The 23,088-nt window shown below is 40.9% G+C and overlaps 1 protein-coding gene across 13 annotated transcripts in view; it reads right to left on the bottom strand.

Annotated features, from left to right (window-relative positions):
- The window catches only part of EHBP1 (EH domain binding protein 1), a 206,110-nt gene that overhangs the window by 158,471 nt on the left and 24,551 nt on the right, over positions 1-23,088 (bottom strand). For all 13 annotated transcript variants that reach the window (XM_074536969.1, XM_074536971.1, XM_074536972.1 and 10 more), the window contains exons 3-5: positions 19,285-19,342; positions 10,636-10,731; positions 1,738-1,791 (exon numbers count right to left, since the gene is read on the bottom strand). In XM_074536969.1, coding sequence (XP_074393070.1) covers positions 1,738-1,791; positions 10,636-10,731; positions 19,285-19,342 — 208 coding nt within the window. The remainder of the gene's footprint in view (positions 1-1,737; positions 1,792-10,635; positions 10,732-19,284; positions 19,343-23,088) is intronic.

Raw genomic sequence — 23,088 nt, 5'->3', positions numbered from 1 at the left:
AAACGAGGTGGATTGCAAGCAGCCAGAAAACGAGGTGGATTGCAAGCAGCCAGTTTTATAGTTTCTTTAGCTCTCAGTAATTTTTGTGGTAAAACTATTAAATATATAATTCTGAGGACACTACTTCTGTATCCTCCAATCAAAGAATAAACATCTACCTATGTCACTATTTGGCAGTTCTTCTGAGGTTGTGAAGAAGCTCCCACATAACAAAGATTGCCCTGCACAGCTCAGCAAAGGTGAGAGGCAGAGAGCAAGAGCAGCAGGCAGCAGATGGTCTGCTGCTCCCTCTACGTGGAATACACTGACATGTAAAAAAGCAGGACACAAGCTCAGTCTACATATAAAATCCTGGGAAAAAACTCATCCACAAGTCACAGGAAATCCAGCTATACCCAGAGGGGCTGGCTGAGAAATACACTGACATTGTTTTATCCACAGCTACTTGTATGGTGACAACTGGGGATGGAGACTTCCCTGATTAAAATAAACTACTTGAGAAAGAAAAGGAAACTCCAGGAAACAGTAACTAAACTATGTTTTGTGTTAACAAGTGTCATAGGTGAAAATAGAAACTTGACATTTAAAACAAAAGTATAAATAAAGCATTTTGCTTTCAGCCCTTTTAAATGTTCAGCTACTGGTGATAGGAATAAACCTTAACTTTAGATATTCAAATCACTTTCCAATATTGACAAGAAAAAGAAGCATTTTTAGGTAAAAAAAGATATCATGCAAAATCCATTGCTTCCCCACACTTCAGTGCTATGTGGTAGAAAAGCAATTTCTTTTTTGTTTAAAAACAGCATTAAAATTATGTTACTGAGCAACAGTCCTTAATGAAACTATATTAATGAGCAATAAACACTGTCTTGATACCACAATCCTTTAAAACACATTTGAAGACAAAGTTTCTTTTCAAGCCAACCCTGGGTAAAGCAGCTTCCCCTTTTTCAGCCAGGCAGCCCCAGAGCGGAAGCTGCTGCCCGGAACAGAGAAGGGAAAGGAAAAAAGTACTTCATGCAGCACTTGCTCTGTGCAGTGTCCAGCAGGGCACTTTGGCAAAGCCTGTTGTTTGTGCAGCCCTCAGGAACTCAGCTCTCTTGGAGAAGTTCTGGGAGCTCCGGCCTTGGAGGAGCTGGTGACCCACAGGAGCAGCTTTTGGGTGTTCCTGGTGCACAGGACATGCAGAGGGATCCCAGGGAGCAGCTCATGACTCTCCTCACTGCTGGTCCCACCTCGCCATCCTGCCCAAATTCCTCAGCCATCCAAGGCAAGCAGTGAAGCTCTGCTCTCCCCCAGAGAGTGGCACTCAGGCCCAGAAGGGTGTGCTGCCCTTTGGGACACAGAGATGCCATAACCCAGCTCTGACTCGTTCACTGCCCTGCTCAGACACAAATAATGTGTCACAGCCCATAAAACAGTGAGTCATGACCCAGCTCCAACTTGTTCACTCCATTGCTCACAGCACACTAATGCAAGGCAGACTGAGGCTTACAGGAAAGGAGTTTGAGCAGTGTAGTATAGCACTCCCCTCTCCTGCATTTTAATTGTAACATAGGTATTTATTGTACAACAGGTATTTTAATAAGCCTTCATTACTACAGAGCTAGGATTTACGGTGGTTCAGCTGCTCAAATTTTATTCAAGACTTTTTCAGCATCTGGACACCTTATAATCTTTTTAAATTATTACATTTTATATGTATAAAAAAACCAAAACAACATTCCAGCTTACGTTCTCTATGACAAACATCCATTCCTTGTCTTCAAACTCTTCAGCGTGGGGATCCTAGAAAAACAAACCAGAGAATTTGAGTCTAAAAATAATCCAGGATGCAAGAGACTGCAAAACAGCCATGATTTTCATATACTCTGATTTATTTTTACCCACAGAAGATGCCAGAGAGAAATATTTAGCTAGGATGGAGGCTTTATGGGATGTCCATTATATGATGAACAAGTTGGAGTAAAACTGCCAGTGAGGATTTAATAGAGACTCCTAAAAATACAAACTTGAGGTTGATACTGATGAAGCCTGTAATTCTGTTTCCTTTCATCCAGTGGAAAAAAAAAGGATAAATCTCTCTTTAATTCTCAAGTTCCACCTCCCAAATAAACAAACCAAATCCAAATCTTGCAGACAACAGTGGAGGGAGCCACTTGCTTCCACCAGGAGTGAGAAGATGCACACCCCACCCTCCCCAGGCCCAGACTCTGTGGGCACAAGCAGAGATCCAGTCACAGCTTCAGCACAGCACCTCCTTCCACTGCAGATTTCTTAAATACTTACCCTGAGTTCACAACATTTCTATGGTATCACATGTGAGGATCAGAAAACATTTTCACCAACAGGAAGAAAAATAACAATGAAGTTCATATATTTGGCGCTTTTTTTTTTTAATTTAATGAGCTTTCAGTCTGCTGGAGTGGTCTGTATTGTTGTTGTCTGAAAGCAGAATAACACTGGAGAAGGCAGTAAGTCATTCCTATCAAGCCTCTATCAAGGATCCCACTTTAAACAAAATACTTTCTTTTTTATAATTAGTCATCCAGTCCAAGTTCTGAACAACTGCAGCAAGACTTCTACTCTTGCAAAATAGATTCTCACACTAAGAGAATGTGTCTTGAGTCTTTCCTTTTATATGAAACCTGCTTTTGCTATACCTCAATCCTATCCTATTATTTCTAGTTACAGGAAAATATTCAATTACTCCTTTGTCCCTGATGTTTGCACTCTGGAGATAAATGTCACTTCCATATCATCAGCATTTCCCAACACCATACATGAGACCCTTCAGCATCTGAGTTTTCTTGCTACTATTTGGCAACTGGTCCTGACACTACAGCAAGCCTGACAATTCCATCTTGCTGCTCTAAATTAACAAAATGCATCAAGAGAATTTGCTCCCATTTTATATCCATTAGTACCATCCTTTTTTTTTTCCCAGAATGCTACAAGCCTCACATTTAATCTTCTTGACTCACCTAACCTTAGTCTTTGCTTTAATCCTTGTTTCACTTCAGTTTTGTTTTGAAGTCAGACAGTAGACAGAGGTACTGTACCACTTTTTAACTAGTTCTCTTTGAATACACAAAATATTTTCTAAGTACCAAGCTTATAGCACCAACAACCAGAGAGAAGTTGTTGTTTGGGTTTTTTTTTAATTTTTCCAGGACACAAAAACTCAGGAAGGGTGCTCTTAAATAAATCTCCTCTTTGGAGGAACTACAATAACACCTCTAGGAGGAGATTATCCCATCCCCTCCTGTGCATCCTTCCTCCAAAACCCAGCCAAGTGAGTTTCCCACACAGCCTCCCTGTAAAACACTATCAGTGAAAGAATATAAGATGTTGCTAAAAACTTATGTCAAAACTGATGGTTCATTTTTATACATGAGTAAATCTTTTAAGAGGTTTTTTAAAAAATAGACTAATTTAAATACTGCACATGAGTGTCAAAACATGCTGTACCAGTAACCATATGGACAGAAGGGCAAGAAGATGCATACAAAATTATACTGAGGTATCTCCATGTTCCAATTAATGTCTTGTAAATATCAGATTATGTAATTATATCTCCTCACATTAATCAGGTTTGTGGAATTCTGCATTATGTAAATAAAGCACAATACCTGTGGGTTTGGTGTATACCATATAAATTCTACAGATGTAACTAACTTTCTGTAATCCAACTATTAAATACTTAAAATTTTTAAGAGTTAACCTGGGGCAATTACCTTTCTGTTTAATTGCTTCCTTTGATACAGCATGAAATGACATAATGAGATTTAATGGGATCATTAACCACTTTATGTTTTAATAAGCTACTCCATAACAAGTGACTCAACTCTTAAATATTTCATCCTGCTCAATTTTTTCCCCTACCTCCCCCAAAAGCTATTAGGACAAGCTTGCAGGCTGACCTAAAACTGCTTCCAAAGTCAGGGTCCAATATTTTATCCCATGTAACAAACAAAACATTCCTTGTTTTGTTTCTGCAAGGCAATCATCTATAAAGCCAAACCAAGCTCTCTGTCAGTGGCAATAAAACTCACACCTCTGAGGGCTACAGAACCAGGTGCTCTGCTGAGTATTTCTGATCATCTGACAGAGCAAAATAACACTGTGTAATGCAAAGACTCCTTCATGTTCAACATTTTAGCATACACTTGAAAGCAAGTTGTGAACACTTCAGGAAGATAAATGCAGTGTATTGCCCCAAAACAGCCCTTAAAAGCTTAAAGGACTTCTCTAATGAAGAGCCTTACCAAATGTTCAGAGAGTATGAAATATGCTGATATATGAACACTTTGCATATGTGTCAGATATTTCAGATTTAAAGGCAAACCCAGATTTTTTTTAAAGCCATATTTTTTGTCACTTTTAAAATGTCTTCAGAAAGAGAAAACCCTGAATAATTTTTTAATACATAAGCCTCAGCATTTCCTTTCAACAGACACATAAGTGGCTTCACTCTTTCACTAAAATGCTTTTATCAGAAACCCAAGGAGCAGCACAGAGAGTCCTATTTCTAATTAACTTACAACTTTATTAAGTGGTCACGTAAACAGATACTTGTATGATTATAGTTATAACACAGTTTCTTGTATGATTACAGTTATAACACAGTTTCTATTGTAAACAACATGTTACATTTGGGGCTAACATTTCCTCATGTAGTCTCCATTACAGGTGTTGTTTTTATAAATCTGGCTAATCTTTAATCTTCTTTTGGATTTGAAGACAGTAAATACCAGTAAAAAAAACCACCACAACACCAAATACTTCCCTCACTGGGTAATCTATATTCTCCATTCATTCCCCACATAAAACTCATGTGATGTACTTAGCAAACTGTTATTTGAGGACTATAGCATTGGTAACTGTATTTTAGGAAAAAAATGCTATTCCAAAAAGAATAACTCTGGGAGTAATGGTTTTAGCAGCCTTTGGAATGCTCTAATTCTGTATGAAAGCCCTCTCTGGTAACAGGGCACACAAAACCTCACCTCACCTGCAAGCAGATACAAGCAGGGAATACCTAAAGTCAAGAGTTATAAACAGACCTCATTCCCATTTCCTAAAAGCAAATAATGAAAATTACCCAAAAAGATCAAGGAACAAATTGCATCAATCTCACTGTAATATGAGGGGAGCTGACAAGATTTTTTTTTTTTTGATATTGCATATTTGCTTCACCAGTGTACCCCAGATGCAGAACTACACTCCATCCAACATTCACTATGGTCTCACCATTAACTCAGAACTGTAAGTGTTAGGGCAAATGGATCGAACAGCTTGTTGTTCCTCCTCATTTTTCTATGTTAAAAAACAATCATCATTTTCAGTACCAAGACAGTTGTCTCAGTTTAATGTTCCTTTCCAGCATCTTTAACTAAGTTTTAGAGCCTTTTTCCTCTACCCTTCTTTCCTCTCTTTTTTGTCTCATAAGATGACCTTAATACCAAAAGTAATACTCAGGTAAGAAGAAAATAGTAGGGAACTGTGCAAGAGACAGGACATCAGCTTTTCTTTGCAATCCCACCCCTTAGCTTCTTTCTGTGACACCATTCTGCCCATCCACATGACAACTACCCAAAAAGTCAACTCTTCTGGGCTTAGGAAGAGCAAAGGATATGTCAGACACATTTTTCTGTTTTGTGTGGATCAGCCCATCCTAAACCCATTCTTGCCAAGGACAAGATCCTTTCTGCAGAGTACAAAGTGGTTTCAGATGACTGAAGGTAAACCTTCTCCAACAATTCAGGTTATATTCACATTTTCTTTTGTATTTCTTGTAATTGGAACAAAGGACATAGCAGGGGACTGCTGCTTTTCCTAATCAGCAGCCAGGGTGGGTAGGGAAGATGTTCAGCCTGTTAGTCCCTTCCTCCCTTCCTTCCCTGTGCCTCCTCCCTAAGCACTCCTGGTTTTTGAAGCTTGTCTTTCAATTAGATCACTTCATACCAGCCCTAATCTTCAGTCTTTCTTCTTGGGGAATAACTGCTTAAGGACTGTCACAGTGAATCACATCAAACACTGACAGGGTGTGTGATCTCCCTTCACCAGTGACCTGCAGCAGATGCTCTGGCTTCTCCAGCATCTGTCCTCAGCTTTTGTACTTGCCTGCTTGAAACTGCACAAGACTCAAAATTTGACCCAATTCTTGTTGCTTTCAATGCCGATTACAGAGGTCTGATTAGTCTAGAAAATCACATACAACTGTGATCAGCTTTAATTGGAGCTGCCAGAAAGCAGGGAGCTCTGGGGAGACTGGCAGAAACATCCCTGTGCATCACCACACCAAGCTCACACCTTCCAGTAAAGCCTCTGGGCTAGAAAGGCAACAAGCACCAAATGTCCTTTCTTTTTTTTTTTCTTATCTTTTAAAAATTAGTCCCCCACTAATCCTTTAAGTTTTTAACCATTTAATTTTTTGATGTGCAAATGTGCTTACTTTCCAAACTTATGATTTTTATATCTGACACACAACACTGCCTCTGGAACTGGTTTCCACTCCTATGGAGTATTCTCCATAGTGTCTGCTCAAGCCCCTGCTCTGAAGTGAAATAAGTATGCTCTGAACCTGAACTTGGTCTTGACTTAAGAGAAACGGCTTTATGAAGAGGTTTTGGACTGATTTGAGTTCTTTTTTTTTCTCCTCTGAGATAGCACATTGGCTTTCATGCAGTGATCCTGCTACAGCGTGGCCAGTTGTTATTCTATAAAATCAAAGCATGACTGACTTGGGCTTTCAAGAAGAATTATAGGGATTTTTTCCGAGTAATATGTGGAAACAGGAATTCTTTCAACTACACAAGTATGCCTTGATCAATCTATTTGATTTTTATTTTCCTTATAATTATTTTTTGTGTGCTTAGAAAGCTATGCCTTTAAAAATGTCATTTTCAAACCTTGGAATTAAGAGCTGGTAATGGTCCCTGCTGTTGAAATGGTACATTGGTGTGATAAACCATGTACATTGCTGACAAAACAAGTGTTTCGGGTAATCTAATGAAGCAAAGTCCATGCTTACTCCTGAAGAACAAACATTTTTGAACAGGAAGTCACTTTGTTTTCAAGCTAGAAAATAATTATGTTGCAATTTAAATCCTCATAGTACAACTGATGTTCATTTAGCTTTACTAAAAGCTTGCTTGGCAGTGAAAATTTCTGGTTTAAAATCTCTCTCAGCTGCAAAAGATTTGTGTTTGTATATAAACCTACAGAAAAGTATAGAAGTGGTAGTTAAACTTTGCTAATGCAGGGACTCTAAAAATTTAACTTCTGGAGCACAGCCATGGTAACAAAACAAAAAGAAGTGGGAATTCAGCTCTGGCTTTTCTGGCATTTGTGAATCTTTCCATGAAAGCACTACAAATTATGGATTTTAAATGCACAATAGGCTTATTGTTTCATGATGTTTCTTTCTCCCCCAGTTTGGTTGAAAAAAACCCAAGACATAACTACACATCAGTGTGGAGCTCAGCAAAGGAAGAAGTTAAAGTTTCAGAACAAATGGAACTTTTTATGTAACTAGCACTTCAGTGGCTGGATGGGCAGGAGCTGCAGCTAATCAAGGGAAGCTGAATCAATATATCCATATGATGCTTTTCCACACATGACTCCAGGGCATTATGAAATTTTACCAGCAGCCCAGAATTAATTGAAACAAACAAACAAACAAAAAAGCTTACATTTACTTGAAATTGAAGTCATTGAAAGGAAGGCTGTAATCTCTTCAGTACTTTGCTTGTGCAAGAATTACAAATATGCTGTTGTAAGCAAGGTAACACCCAAAGTAGGGCTGTGCAGATAATGCAGAATATCTCATCTGTTGACTGATCACAGGGACTTTGCTTAGCCAGCTCTCAAGTGTCCACACTGACTACTGGAGAGAAGACTCTTAACATTCTCATCAGCACTTGAAACCTTGACTTATCTCCTAATCCTACCAGCAACACATTTCAACAGCCACTTACAAATGCGCTGCCACTACTGTGTGAATCATTTCCCACAACACATAGCTGTCTGTCTGGAGCCCACTCCTTCCATTCCCAGCAGCACCACTACACTCATTTGTTATCTGTGATTGCTGCACAGCTCTGTGGGAGAGCCAGCTCCCAGCTCTGGGCTCTGCCAGGGTGGACACGGAGGCAGCAGCTCTCTGAGCTTCTCGGGGTGGTGAAAGCGAGCAGCTCCTGTTTGTCAAACACGGCCAGGCTCAGTGTGGGCACTGCAAAGTGCCAAACCTTCAGCAATCACCCTCCTTTGCAGGGAATTGGCTCCAAAAAGGATTTTTACAGGACTGCAAGATGAGCAGCCTCTTTTTCTGAGCTTTACTGTTTTCAGTCTTTTTGTCCTCTTTCTTCTAGAGGAAGGAACAATACAAGAACCCCGTTCCCAAGTCAGCTGGCAGGCTGCAGAGTGCCACCACATACTTCCCTTCCCACTGCTCCAGTGCTGCCAAGACAATGCAGCAGCTGCGGGACAAACAGCCACTTCTTTTGGACTGCCTCTGCCCAGAACCTACCAGCTACAGAAATGCCAGCTCTGTGGGTGCTGGGACAAGTCCTGTGCTGCAGCTGAAGCACCACAGAGCCAACAAAGCCATCAGGGGACTGGGCACAGCCTGAGCTGGCCAACACCATCTCCTGCCTGCAGTCCCCTGGCCCTGAGAGCTGGCTCAGGCAGGCCAGGCTGCTGCTCTCACACAGCTACAGCGCTCCTGGGCATCACACAGCTCGCTCAACCAGCTGCACTGTGCCCCACGGGCATTCCCTCACAGAGAACAAGGGGTGTTTGGCCACTCACAGGCACTCCTGTTAGAAGAACTGGAGGATCAATTAGAGCAGATTTTACAGTAAGAGCTGCCTCACAGTGTGATGGTTCTCAATATTTTGATTATTAATCCAATGCTCATTTCCCCAGAGACCAGTGGATACCACTTACAGAAGGCACAGCTGCTGGGGTTAGTCACAATCCTACCTCTCCTCCCAGACCAACTCTTGTGACAGGCAGGCTCATTTTTTGGGGGGAAAAAGAAGTCCAGTGAACAGATCTGCCTGCAGAATTAGTGCTGGGTAAAATTAAGCTTTTGTAATACCTGACACTGGCTCCAGAGGCCCTTCCATCCCTCACTAGATAATCCTACCTTCAGTCTCAGTTACACAACTAACAAGGTTGCTGTGCTGTTCTACATAACAGAATCCTGAAGCAGTACAAGTGTAAGCAAAAAGATGGGATGGCAAAAGAAGGCTGAAAGACACTTTCACTCTAAAGCCACAGTATCACATAGCTGCACCAAAGAGAAACTTTATTTCTCATCCTTCATATAACATCATAATCTCAATCAAGATTTCTGTACGTTTCTGCTTCACTTTAAATGTTGAAAATATCAAGCAACATTTACAGTGCTGCATAACCATGTTCAGGTTGTGCAGACATGTGGCATTGCCACATAATGGTGACAAGTTCCTTAGTCCAAGTAGAGGTCCTTGAAGCAAACAATTTTTGGTAGCGAACTTTTAAATCTCAGTTGGAGACTACATGTTTGCTAAGAAAGGAAACAAGTTTATGATAGTTTATGATCACTGTCAAACTGAGAAGTTTGTGCTCATGAGTAATCCCACAGGCAGGAATTTTTAAAAAAGGCTGGGGGGAAGACAACCCTCTTTTTTTAGATTTAATGAACCAAGTAATAAATTCCCATTCTAAGGCTAATCAGAAGCCAACTCCAAGCTCAGGAAAGTCCCCAAGACCAAGAAATACAAATATTACTAATTAGAAAGAAGTATGTTGCTGTTTCCCTAGGCTGCAAAGGGAGCAGTCAGAAATAAGAACAGCCAGAATGTAGATGAAGGCACCAGAGTAAAGAACGAGGAAGAACTATGGAATGAAAATCCCAGAAATCTTCAGCCTCCTACATTGTCACACATGCAAAGCTGCATTGTTTATGCAGAAAGGGTCTTGCCCAATGATATTTGGGAAATAAGTTCTAGCATAACTATCACTTCCTCCTCCTACTTCACAGACACACAAATAAGTTTTTTTTTTAGTAGAACAAATGCAATTCAAAAAATAAAAAATTCCCTGTACAATCTTATAATTCTCTGTACAACTCAAATACTGCACATCCACATCTACAGCTGCAATCACATCAGGGCTGTGGTGTTTGTGTAGCATTCTGAATAATGGTAAGTGAGGAGCTGGATTCTGCTGCAGCAATAGCATGCACTGAAACCCTGAAACTGAACAAGGAAGTCTAGAAATGACTGTGTTATGGCAATTTCTCCCTTCCAGTATTTAAAGGAAAGCTACCAGGCTGTAAGCCATGCCAAGTCCTTACACATGTACTACGTGCACAGTTACACATGTGCTGGACTCTGTGCCAATGGCTCACCATAAGCAGCTCAGTGGGTATTTCTGTGCGTTAACTAAACTACAGAAGTCAGCTTTGGCAGGGAACAGACCATCCCTCTCACCCAGATCTGAACTGAGGACATAAGGCTGGGCAGTTAATGACATAAAACCAGCAAGATTAGACCTTGTGACTATAATCTGACATTTCCAGACAGAAATTTTCATGTGTTGTTTAGGAAATATAAAGATTATGCCTCAAAGAAAACATACCTTGAAGAGAGTCACAGTAATTTCAACATTTTCAGGTACAGGCCACACCACCAACCCACGGTATGGGTTCTTGATTCCAGGCTGCCAGCTGTGTGCCTAAAGGAAGAAAAATACCCATTAGAAAAGTGCTGACTTGACTCCCACAGGACCCAGGGCATGCAGGTAAAAGTAACATAGCACTGACTCCAAAAAGGCACATCCCTAAACCCATGATTCTTCTGAACACTTCAAAGGACACAATTAAGAATGACAGTAAGGAAACTCAGACCACTAGCAACCTTTTCCATTGAACTAAAGCTGTTCCTCACAGGTTCCTAAATTCAGCTTTTTTATTACATAGCACAGGTCAGGACACTCAGAGCCTTGCAAAAATTAAGGCTTGTAGGGTCAGAACTTCTGTAGCAAGCTGAGCTTTATTTTGGGTACAACACATAGTGCAGGTCTAATCGCATTTACACATAAATGGAACAAGACATTGTACTCGAGGAAAGTGAAAACAATGATTTTTAATGCTACTAAAACATTTAAATTTTTAAGAATTAATAAGCTGGAGTACCAACATCTAGAAAACATAACAAAAAACCCAACAGTTAAATAGACTGAGAACCTGCCTACCTTTGAGCATCAGTTTGGATTAGTGCATGGCCTGTATTTACATTTTAACAGCTAGTCCCAGAAAACACCGTGTGTGAGCATTTCTGCTCTGGTTTGGACTAAGTATGCCTTTTTCCAAGCTCAACCTAATCTGCTTTGTGATGCTCTAAGACAAATGAGGGAAGGATGCTGCTGTAGAATTGACAGCTACAGAACCAGGGTGTTATTAGAAACATCTGGAAGTTTTATCAGGAAAGACTGTACAATCTGTTTACTGTTACCTGAAGCCAATTAACTTGGCTATTTTTCTATTTTCTTTTAATTCTAGAGCATCACTCATTGCAATTTTATACTCCTTCCAACACGCAGAACTTCAGATTCAGACTGTCTATTAGAACACATTTTTGCTTTAATAAGGTTAGCAGGACCTGTGACTCAGGTTTTCTGGGACCTTAAGGTAACCTGGGTAACTTTAAGGATGACTTTGCTGTACCAAAGTGGGAAAGACAAAGCTGGAGAAGCAGTGCCATCCCTTTAGGGCAGCAGCTCTCTGCCACAGTAGTAGGGAGTGCCAAATGTTGCCAGCTCTCCTTTGGTTCTATCACAAATTTTTTTCTCTTTGATGTTCTGCCTGAAACCCCAGCTCCCAAAGATGCCTAATTAGATCAGATTTTTCAGGGAGTGTCTGTGCTTTGTGTTTGCAGAGAGGCAACTTGGAGCTTCTAAAAAAAGGGAATTTTAAAATAAGAGCAACTTGAAAGAAGCCAATTTCTACTGGTTTTACTCCACGAATTCCAGTCTAATCTCCTCATTCTAAAGAAGGCCTGGATGTATTTTCTGAATAACAGAGCAAACAACAACAGATAACAAAAACAAAACATCTTTTACAAGCAAAAGGTATTTTGTGAGCAGCCAAACACAGCACAGCAGATGCCATTACTAGCACAGACCCTGGAGCTGCAGTTTGTGCTCTGTCCCACAGAACCCACAGCCCCCTGCCTCACTCCCAGCTTGCCCACAGAGATCCTCAGCAGACACGAGGCAGTGATCCAGAGCCAGGCACAAGCTCATCTGCCATGTCCCCTGGGAGCACCTTGTAAAATCAATAACCTCTCCTCCATAGGGGCACTCCATCCTCTTTCCAGGTACCAGTTTGCACAAAAATAATTGGAGCTCATGGTGTGTCTGAAACCTGTGCTTTCCTGCTGGGTTTGGCCAATACTGAAAATTATGTCAAACTTTTGCTGTCCAAGGTCCAGGCACTGCCAGCCTGCTCAGCTGAGGATCACTTGTTCCATCTATTAAAAAAGCCTAGAAAATGAGCATTCACTGGTGCAGTCACCACTTCACTTCAAGCCCTTTATCAGCATTTCCTCCCACCAGGAAAGTCAGCGAGACACAATAAACACACAGGGATATAGATGTTTTTCTGTCACTGAAAGCAACAACCAGGAGACAAGTTCTAACTAATGAGCTTTTAAAGCAAAGCTGCTCTGTGATCATGAATGTTATCAAGTCCTCCTCTGGCTTTGAAAAATAAACACTGTATCACATAAACAGCATGACAGTAAAAGATAGCATCAAAAGAACTGTCTGGGTTGTTGGGAAGGAGAAATGGAAAGGGGAAAGCAAATCCAGAGAAACACAGAGGACTGGCAAATGACAGTAATTTAAAATTAAGATGCAGAGTGTTATTCTAATGCAACATTTCTCATGCCAGGCACCTCTACGCTGCAGTTTCTTCAAGTTACATCTGGCCTATATTAAAAACTTTTTCAACTCCCAGATTATAAGCCTTGACTTGGAGCTGGATCAGGCCACCGCTGCAGGTGACAAGAACTCGCTGTCAGGGCTCAGCCAAGGAGATGCTGCAGCTGCACAATACATTTCCACCTAATCCCCTCCTTAACTCCATTTTCCATCAGGTGCTTGTCCCTTTAGACCCACTTCTTCCTCATTTGCTACAGGTCTTCACCAGCCATCTCCCATTGTCCTGGAAGTCAAGGCAAGGGCAGCTAAGCAGAAGTGACTTCCAGCAGCAGGTGCCTCACCCACAGCCCTGCCCTGGCCTGACTTGGCTCCAGACCGGAGGGATGGGAGCCACGGTCTGGAAAGAGAAGCAGAAATGCTTTGCTGCATTTCAATGCAAAAAGCAACTCTTTCTTTTTTCTGCCAGTGGAAGATGAGAGAAAACAACATAGCATGAAAGCTCTTTTAAATCTGGAAACAGGAGCTACAGGATGGGCTGCTGAAATCTCCTATAAATAGACTAGGGCTGTGAATGACATTGTCCAACCTACAGCATTGCTCTGGCACAAAACTGATGACTGGGAGAGGAGGAAATCTCTTAGAGGCAGTGGAGATGAGCCTACAAAACTCGCACGGGCACTTCAGGCTATCCATTTTTCTCTTTAAAACAACAGTTCCAATCCCGTTCCAATCCAGGCAGCCAGCTTTGCAATCCACCACCTGTGATGTGAACATCACTGCTGTTTTGCTGTGCTTGAACTGGAATGACAGACTTGATACTACATTATTTCAGGAACCTGCCCTTTCAGATGCTTCATCTCTTTTCTGCTTTCTTCACTTCCACCTTGCCTCATCCTGTTGTGCAGGATAATTTCATGTTACTTTTCTGCAAGATGCTGGAGCTGACCATAATATTTTGAGCCCGCTGTAACTTATGGAACAGTTTATATTTATGAATAAAAAATATGTTCTTATTGCCAAGCTGTCAATATTGGGTTTTAAAAGCAAAACTCATCTGAAACAGACCTACGATTATTCCTCACCTGCAGCCACAAGAGTGGCTTTATTGTGAGCCAGCAAACTGCTGATTTTCTTTTCCTTATAAATTTTTTGCCAGCTGCCTGTGATCAGGCCAGCTCTGCTACTTGTCGGTGTGACAGGCTCTTCAGGGCACAAGAAGCAAGCAGGAGCTCAACTGGCTCCAGTAGTGCTTAGGGCAGCTCAGCTTGTAAGGATAATCCCTCTTCTTCAGTGTTATCCAGGCAGAACACTTAGACAGAAAAGGAAAAAAAAAAAAAAAAGAACTCAAGAGGAAGAGCTGACATTAAGCAGCCAGATCCTTCATCTGGTGCCTCCACGCCAGGAGTGTGGCTTTGGAACATTGGAACACCAAGGATTTGCTCCATGTGATGCATCCCACCAAAGTCATTCACCATCCAAGACAGCCAGAGCTGTACATGGCTGTTAATGGACCTACTGGAAAAAGAATGGACTGGGAAAAGCTGGCAGTTCCCTCACACCAGAGGAAACCAGCAGCTTGTGAATGGCTTCTTCTTGTTCTTCTGTAACTCAGTGTCACAAAGGGAGACAAATTAAAGGCCATGCTCCAGACTACAGCTTGCATCCCCCCATGATCATCTTGAAATCCCTGTGCTTGGCCCACCAGCTAAAAAGGCTGGGCACCAGAACAACGCTCCAGTCACACTCATGCCTTGGGATGCCGTCCAAAAAACCCAGGACGTGCCAAAGAAGGAAGTTCAAAGCCCTGGAAACTGCAGGCAGCCTTTGATCAACACACTGCTGTCAGTGCCCCCTTAGAGCAGACAAGGAAAGCAGGGGATCCCCACAGGTCTCCCCATGAATGTCTCAATTCACCGGCAGGCACACGGGTTACAGCTGTGCACATGTGTAAAGCTACAGAAACACTGCCGAGCTTGGGGAACCAGCAAAAACTCATCTCCACCACAGCTTCTCTCAGACTGGGCTACCTCTTCAAGCTTGATTTCAAACATCCACATTCATGACATACAGGATGAATACATCATGAATTAAATACATGAATCATGCTATTTGGTTCACCAGATCTTGCCTTATTCACCATTCACAGTAGATGATGCCCAGGTAAAGAGCCTCTTCCCTGTCTCTTCAATCAGTTTCTCACATCATCTATAGGGTTTCTTATTAGAAAAGTAAAACAACCAACCAAATAAAAAAAGCAAAGCCCAGACAAACAAAAAAGCCTGAATACAGAGTTATTTTTCTCATTATTATCTGAAACAACCATCACTGCACCTCAGAATGTCACCACAAGTCAACTTTGTGGGACTCCCAGGAAAAAAAAAAAAAGAGTATTAACAACCTCCAATTTACAGTCAGGGATTATAATCACAGCATGATCTTGTAAATAACTTCACTAAAAAACTGAGAAGTTCTGGGAGTGGCATTACGAACTGTGTTGGTCCCAGACAGACATCAGCATGTCAGGGACACAACATGCCTTTGGAACTGCAGCCCAGCAGGGACAGGCAGGGCTGGCATGGGGCAATAAAGCAGCCAGAAAAGGCAACAGATTGCCAAAACCAGCAAAACAGGTGACCCAGGTGCTGCTCTATTGATGGCAGAACCTTGGAAAAATGCTGGCCAGACTGCTGTTGAGCACAAGAGATTCCTTTTTCTCCCTGTCCCTTTGCCTCTCTTGGCTCTTACTTCTCACTGCCCAAGTTCTTTCCCTTTTCTCAGCATTGTTCCTTCTCCTTTGTGCTTAAACAGTTTTTGATAAACCTGCAAGAGAAGTGCTGAAATCACAGGCAAGGCCCCTTCTTTCAGCTTTGATACAGAAAGAGTCTTTGAGAATAATTCTGCTAGGCTCTCAGAAGCAAGTGCAAATTTGATTCTTCAGAGGTGTATAATTCAACCATAAGCCTCTGCATGTTCACAGGAATAGTAGAAAGTACCTCCTTGACATCACGGCAACAGCTGTTTTCACATTGAAATTTCTTAGTTCAAAGCCTGGAAATTTGAGAGCATCTCAGTGAAATGAAGGCAATTGTATTTTCAACACGTTTTTCCCTTGCTCTACTCTACAACAAAGACATTCTACCACCACTCAAAAAAAAACAAACAAAAAAAGCCCAAGGCCTGAAACCTGGGCAGGCAACTTTCCAGTGTGCCAGGGTACTGAAGAAGAGTTAAACCTGTCCACAGCTACAAGCTGCACCTTCTGTAAACCATGATGCTGAACAGCATCTAAATAAAGCTTGAAGAGTGCATCTGATTTTGCAAACAGACAACATTTGCACCTACAGACAGGCGACTCCCACCCTTCCCAAGCTGAAAGTTCATTTTGGTTCTAGGACTGCACAGCAATTCTGCCAAGCACAGCAAAACTGCAAATCACCATTTAATGTAAACTCCTGGCACACACAGTGGAGATGCCCAACCACACAGAGCCACCTTGTCCTGACACATCTCATGAAATATATTGAAATTACACTTGCCCATGGAGAGCAGGGCCCAAAATAGAACTGTAAGTAACTTAAATCTGCATTAAGGTCAGTAACTGCTGGATGTATTTATGGTCTTGTATCCATCCACCCCTCAGACTGCTATTTATATGCTCTTTCAAAATGAGTGTTTGCTTTTCATTTGCAACACTTTGAAACTCACTGTAATTCAACATATCTACAACTCCTATTCTGTGTTTCCCACAGTAAGAAGAAAAATAATCAGACTCCTGCACATAATGCCTCTTATTATTTCTTTTAATAAAGGAACCACTGTAGCTTATTTGGAAAAAGAGCATGTGGGGCAGGAAGCATATGAAAATCATGGAAACCCACAAAAACAAGGGCTTCAAAGGACATCAAGAACTCAGCTTTCAGCTCAATGGCATTTTAAAATTGTATCAGTTAGAGCAGGCATCCCAGTGCTCATCCAGAGCTCCATCTTCCAGTCGCACGACATTTTTGTTTAATACATCTGCTGTACTTTCCCAGTACAAAAGAGACACAGAGCTACTGGAGAGCATCCAAAGGGCCATGTTTGTGAGCTTGTGAACTGTCTGCTGGTGATATGCCTCATTAATGATCTGAAAAGTTCAAAAAACATAACCTCCAAAAACTCTTCACAACGTCTTTACAGTAAGGTAAAACATCATCCCTCCCTTCCTCCCTCTCAAGAAGCTGAAAACCAGACAATTATTAATGCTTTGTACTCATTGAACCCAGTGTCCACCAAAAATAAAATCAGAGGAAATATTCATTTGACTTGCTTCCAGTAAAGCAATTAGATGAAACAAGTATGTTGAATAAAGTATTTTACTGGCAGGATGACTAAGAGATCAAGAACATTTATTGATCTACAGTTTTTGACCCAAACAGCTCAAGTCACATCAGCTACCAAAGCTTTAAAATTAACCCTATGCCCAAGTTTCAGGGCCACTCAGCCTCTTCCAAAGCACCTTTGTGGGATCTCACCAAACATGACTTAGTCAGCCCAACTTTTCTGAGTCTCAGGCTTAAATCTGCCAGTTTATCCAAGAGCTGCTTCTACTGCCTGGTGACCAAAAATGAGGGCATATCATGGAACTTTATGGCCCAGCTGAAAAAAACCCTTCAAGCCCAAAAGGCTGAGCTAATGCCAGAAAATCCTGTTGCCTCAAGGAAATGCTGTCATTTGGATTCTATAAAATGACAGGCAGAAACAAAGGCATGCTGGACTTCTGTTACAGTTTCTCTTTCTGAAGTATTCTGAACCCCAACAAAGCAGTCATTTATGACAAATACTTTGTTTTTCACCAGTCTTTTCAGAGTCACAAAGCTTGTGCAAGCATTGCACTTAGTGTTTGATATAACTTTTATCTCTCTGTGCAACAGAAACGAAATGAAATTAATACAGAGAAGTTGTCACAGGGTGAGCCACAACAGACATTGGTTACTGACACCAGCACTTACTGCCTACATACACACTGTGCTATAAACTCAAAGGAACTTGGGTTAGTTGATGTTTCAGGAAACAGGAACAGTCTGGCTGGCTTTGCTGAGGAGTATGGGACAGGAACAGGTACCAGACTGAGCTCACACCCTTGTTTACTCATCAGGTAACACTTTTGAGTTTTCATAACCTGAAGCAGAATACTGGATGCACAACATTTAGTTGTGCAGTCAGGAGCCAGTCTTTATCTAAAACAGCCTAGAATAGCTTATACCTCAAGCTGAAAGACAAAATACAACAAATATGCATGACAATCAGAAAAAGAGGTCAGAAAAAAAGGAGTACCAGTAAAAAATAAACCCAAAGCCTCTCCTGAGTAGGGCAGAAAGCCATGTATCACATTTTCTAAATATTTAAGTTCTTCAACACAATTATTTCAAGATATCTTCTCTAACATGAATGCCCTCTCTCCACTATTACAGAGTTCTCTGAAACATCATTTTGTGTTACATGAACACACACAAGAAAAGAAAAAGAAGCTTATATGATCATTTTTTTAACTGAAATGTCAAAGAATTATTGCAACTTCCAAACTTTCCTATCTGACAAGATCATTTGCCATAAATCCAACCAGGCTAAGAGGCCACAGCATGGGGAAAGGCAATGAGGGAACGAGCAAGTAAGCCCAAGTCATCTCAAAGAGAAGAGGAGATGCTCCTGGGAAGGGAGGAAAACAGCATGCACCCCTGTCCCCATGAAAGACAAACTTGATCAGTGTCCAGAGACTGGAGAGACTTCACTCAGAGCTTCCCATTCCTCAGGCTACCAAGTTATTAGTCATGAAACACAAATTTACAGGTTTGCCCACAGTGTTTGCAGAAGATGTAAATATTCACTTCAAAGACACTCTGCTGGGCTGAAAGACCCTGCTTTTATTCTTTTTTATTTGTAGCATTTCAGGTTGTGAAATAGCCTCTTATTCAGGCTTTATCTGCCTATTGCAGGGATGTCAGATTTTTTATTACTTTTTTTTTAATTAGTTGGGGCTTTTTTTCATACACTTCTAGTAGAGAAACCAATTCTCCTTTCTAATTAGGTGTAGCAATTAATAACTGAATTGAACTGATGGTGATACAGTTCTGCTAAACAAATAACCAAAGCTGAAATCAGAGTTAAGAGTTCCCATAAATTAGCACTGACATCAACAGCAGTTTATTCTGAACTTTATGGATAAACTGAATTAAAAAGAAAAGTCAACAACTAAAATACTTCTTACTAATTTATTTGGCTGCTCCCCACATTTAGAAAAACAGTCCCTCAAACCACTGACCCTGTTTGTCACTCAAGTTGGGACTTATTAAGGAATCAACCAACCTTAGAGGATTTTCTTCTGCTTCTTCTTGTCCAAACCACCACTAGTTTATCTGGCTGCCTGTTGAAGATAAGGAAAAAACAGCTTAATATACAAGAAGATCAATGTGTAAACAGTTTATATTAAAACTCTTGCAACAGGTAATGACATCCTTAGTGGGTAACATGCTCTCTTAAAAATAGCTCATCTAAAAACCACTCTCAGCACCAGCCATTTAACAGGAAAAATAACGTGTATTTATAGAGACAGGTTGTCCTCCAGTCCACCCAGTAATGTCATCATTATCCTCCTGCTCTCCTCGCCTGTGGATGTTTCCCCAGAGCCAGCAGCACATGTGAGCAGAAACTCTTCCATGGGGCAGAGAACAGGATCCAGACTCACAGACACCCTGGACACATTCCAGTACCCAAAATAAACATTAATGCAAATTCCAGCTTTAATTTCTATGCAGATATATTGAAAAGTTACATCTAAGTAACAAAGAAAGCAGGTAATTTCACTTTTTCTTACACAAAGGATTATTTTTCTACTTGAACAACATAAAGAACAAGACAATCAAGTCCTGTATTACTCCTCAAAATCTCCTTGGACAATGACAGGTAAATCAGCACTTCCTCAACTTATACTCCAAAGGACAAACTGAAAATCAGTGTGGTTTCCCAAGCAATTGTTCGTTTGGTATTTGCAATGAATGTAGATGGAAACCTCAATAAACAACCCTTCCAGTACAAATTATTTTCTCTTCAAATTTCCTAGGAGTTATTTATTGGTTAACAGTTTACCGTTATTATATCTGCCTTATTAGTTTTACAGTTGTGTCTGAGTGATTTTTGATACTGACTTAACTTCCAGACTTCCCATCCTCCCCCCATGATACACTTAAGTCCCATTGTATGATGACCACACTTCTGGTCCCACTTCCAGACCTGCAACCCTCTTGTGCAGACTCCTGACACCATTCCAGCTTTGTTTTCTGGCTGATGACCTGAATTCCATCATGAAGCCCAGCTCTAAATCCACCCACAAAGGACTTTCAATGGAGTCCACATCTCCACTTAAAAATACTAAACCTGCATATGCAACTCTGCCTGGAAAAAAATTGTTACTCAGATTTTTGAGACACCAGTGTAAGAATCCTCGCATTTCTAAAGCCAACAGCAAAACAAATCAGAGTGGGGGAACATGGGTGTAGCCAAGAAAAAGTCAAAAAACAATACATTCAAATCATTATTAAAAATGCACCCAAAATCCCCCACACAAATATTCTGAGTAAAGGCAGTATTCCCACTGCTATTTCATCACAGGCAGACTACCTACTTAATAACTAACTTTTCAAATGAAACCCCAACTGGTTTAATAATCATTTTAGGCACTGAAGTGCTGGCCATATTTCCTTTCATACATACTTTTCCATTGAGCTGTTGATCATTTCTGCATGTTACAATAAAAGCAATACCTCACCCATGATTCACACTTAAACCCCACCAGAACTAAAGCTCTCCCAAAAAACCGAGCTACAGGCAGATCCTGCAAAGGAAATGAGGACACAAGATTTGTTGGGCTTGTTTTTTATTTTTAATTGAAAGTGAAATAATCTGTATTTTAAAGTGTAAATTCACTCATTCTGTTGGACTTCAAAGCTCTTTGCTCACTTGGTGGTGGATTCTCATCTTTGGCTTAGAGCAGCACCAGCCCCTTTGATGGGAACTGTATTTGTGGCACCAGGGAAAAACAACACACCCCTAAGCAAAGCAATCCAAACCCACGCCAGCAACATTTCCCAGTCCTGAGGAACTCCCTCTGCCAGGAACATACAGAAAGGCACCAACATGAAAAAGCCAATTAAAGTTTTAATTCAGGCTGAGAGGACCAAGCCATGCTGATGGACAAACAGGAGCACCCTTTGCTCCCCTCACTTCTCTCACCAATATATTTATTTTGTTAAGTACTGAGCACAATTTGTTCCTTCAGCTTCAAGTATGAGAGAAATTCACATCCAGAGGTACTTTACCCAAAAAACCAAAACAACAACAACAAACCAACAGAACCAACCAAAACCAAACAAACAAAAAACCCAAGGAAGGTCACCACAATAGAGAGACAGAAAATTTAGGGAAATGGAACAGGATGAGAAGGGAAGAAAACACCCCAAAGGATGAGTGTCCCCTCTCTGTACACCACATGAAACCTAGCAAAAAGCACAGCAGCTCTTCTGAGGGATTTTCTTCAAGGAAGTCACAAATCCAACAACTCTGAAATATCTTCATAGAACTGTTTGACTAACAAAACCAAGAGCAACCTTTCCTCCCACAATCTGTTCCTTGCTCTCCTATGGCAATATACTTCTAGAAGAAAAAGCCAGCTCATATTTTAATCAGCAATTTTGCATTCAAGGTTATTAATGATATCTCAGTGCTAGGAAATGGCCAATATCACATAATGCACATTGCTAATTGAAAGCATTAGGCAATATTTCCTACTTCAGACTTCTCCCCTCCTTTAACATCATAAATCTCAGCTGCTCATTAGTCAATAACCGAAGCAAACAAAATCACCTCTGAAGAATTAGTCTGGAGACCAGTTTTAGTATCCTTTATGAGTTTACTTATTGCACTCGGATATCATTCCAAATACAAAATCCACAATCACAATGCTGCAAGCTGAACAAATGCGAATGGTCAGCAATAAAAAAATAATAATAATTTCCTGTGCTACACAAATGACATTTCTCATTTCTTTAAACCCAGCAGCTTTCAGTCAGTCACTTATTCAGCAATGCCAGTATGCCTAAAGCAGGAATAACACACTGCTTACCTTAAGAGAATGGATTTGGAGCAGGGGAAGAGAGTTGGGTTTTAGCTGGACACTACATTTCCCCTCTAAGTAACTGCATCAATCCACCAATTCAACACCACTGACCTTTCAGCAGGGTGTTTAATACTGCACTGGAGCCTGCCACCATTGCCTTGGGGTGCTGGGCACTTCCCTGGCAGGGGGAGCCAAAGGAAGGCGTCAGCACTGGCACGTCAGGGACTGCCACTGGGACGAGCACAGATCCAGTGGCAGGGGGTGAAGGATCCAGCCTGGATCCAGAAGATAGCATTTCTAAAAACTTACCATAAACCTGTATTTGGTATTTACTTGTTATTGTGTTGTTCACAAAAAAACTATTCCTGAAGAAAGGCAATTCATAGTAGTAAATTTATTTTATTATTTACAAGTGAAACTTAGCAAAGAAGCAAGGAAGATTGATTTCAAAGTTTGTGGCTCAGAAAAAGAGATTCATCTCTGCCCTGCATACTAAACAATTAAAATGGGATCCAAATTATAAAACACTTTTAATTCAAAACCAAGTCTGCTTTTCCTATTAGATGGAAGCAATGATTTTGGTACATTCCATTTTCCCACTGAAAAAACCAATTTAAAAAATATATATAAATACTAGAATCAAACTTTGCCATATCCACAGCAATTAAATAATGTAATAAAAACTTTCTGCATATTGGAAAAAGCTGTGATCTGATCAGCACCTCATACACTACAAATTTTACTGATTGAAAGGCAGTTGTGCAAGATTCAAGGTCTTCTGCGGGTTGGCCTGACCATTCTAGGAAGTGTTTGGCACAATATTTTGATTACAGAACTCTCCAAACATCACTTGTAAAAGAAGGACATGAAAGGTATCAGTCTCCTGTGAACTCTTGTTTTGTAAACCTTTGAGCAGAAGCTGATAACATTGCCCAGGACATATTTCTCCACTAAACTTACTGTTCAATGACAAAAAGCTGTAGAAGTCTTGGGGTTAG

This window comes from Zonotrichia albicollis, chromosome 3 (assembly GCF_047830755.1).
Source record: "Zonotrichia albicollis isolate bZonAlb1 chromosome 3, bZonAlb1.hap1, whole genome shotgun sequence".
NCBI classification, from domain to species: domain Eukaryota; kingdom Metazoa; phylum Chordata; class Aves; order Passeriformes; family Passerellidae; genus Zonotrichia; species Zonotrichia albicollis.
The sequence above is the reverse complement of the archived record's forward strand: the minus strand, read 5'-3'. Positions and strand labels throughout refer to the sequence as shown.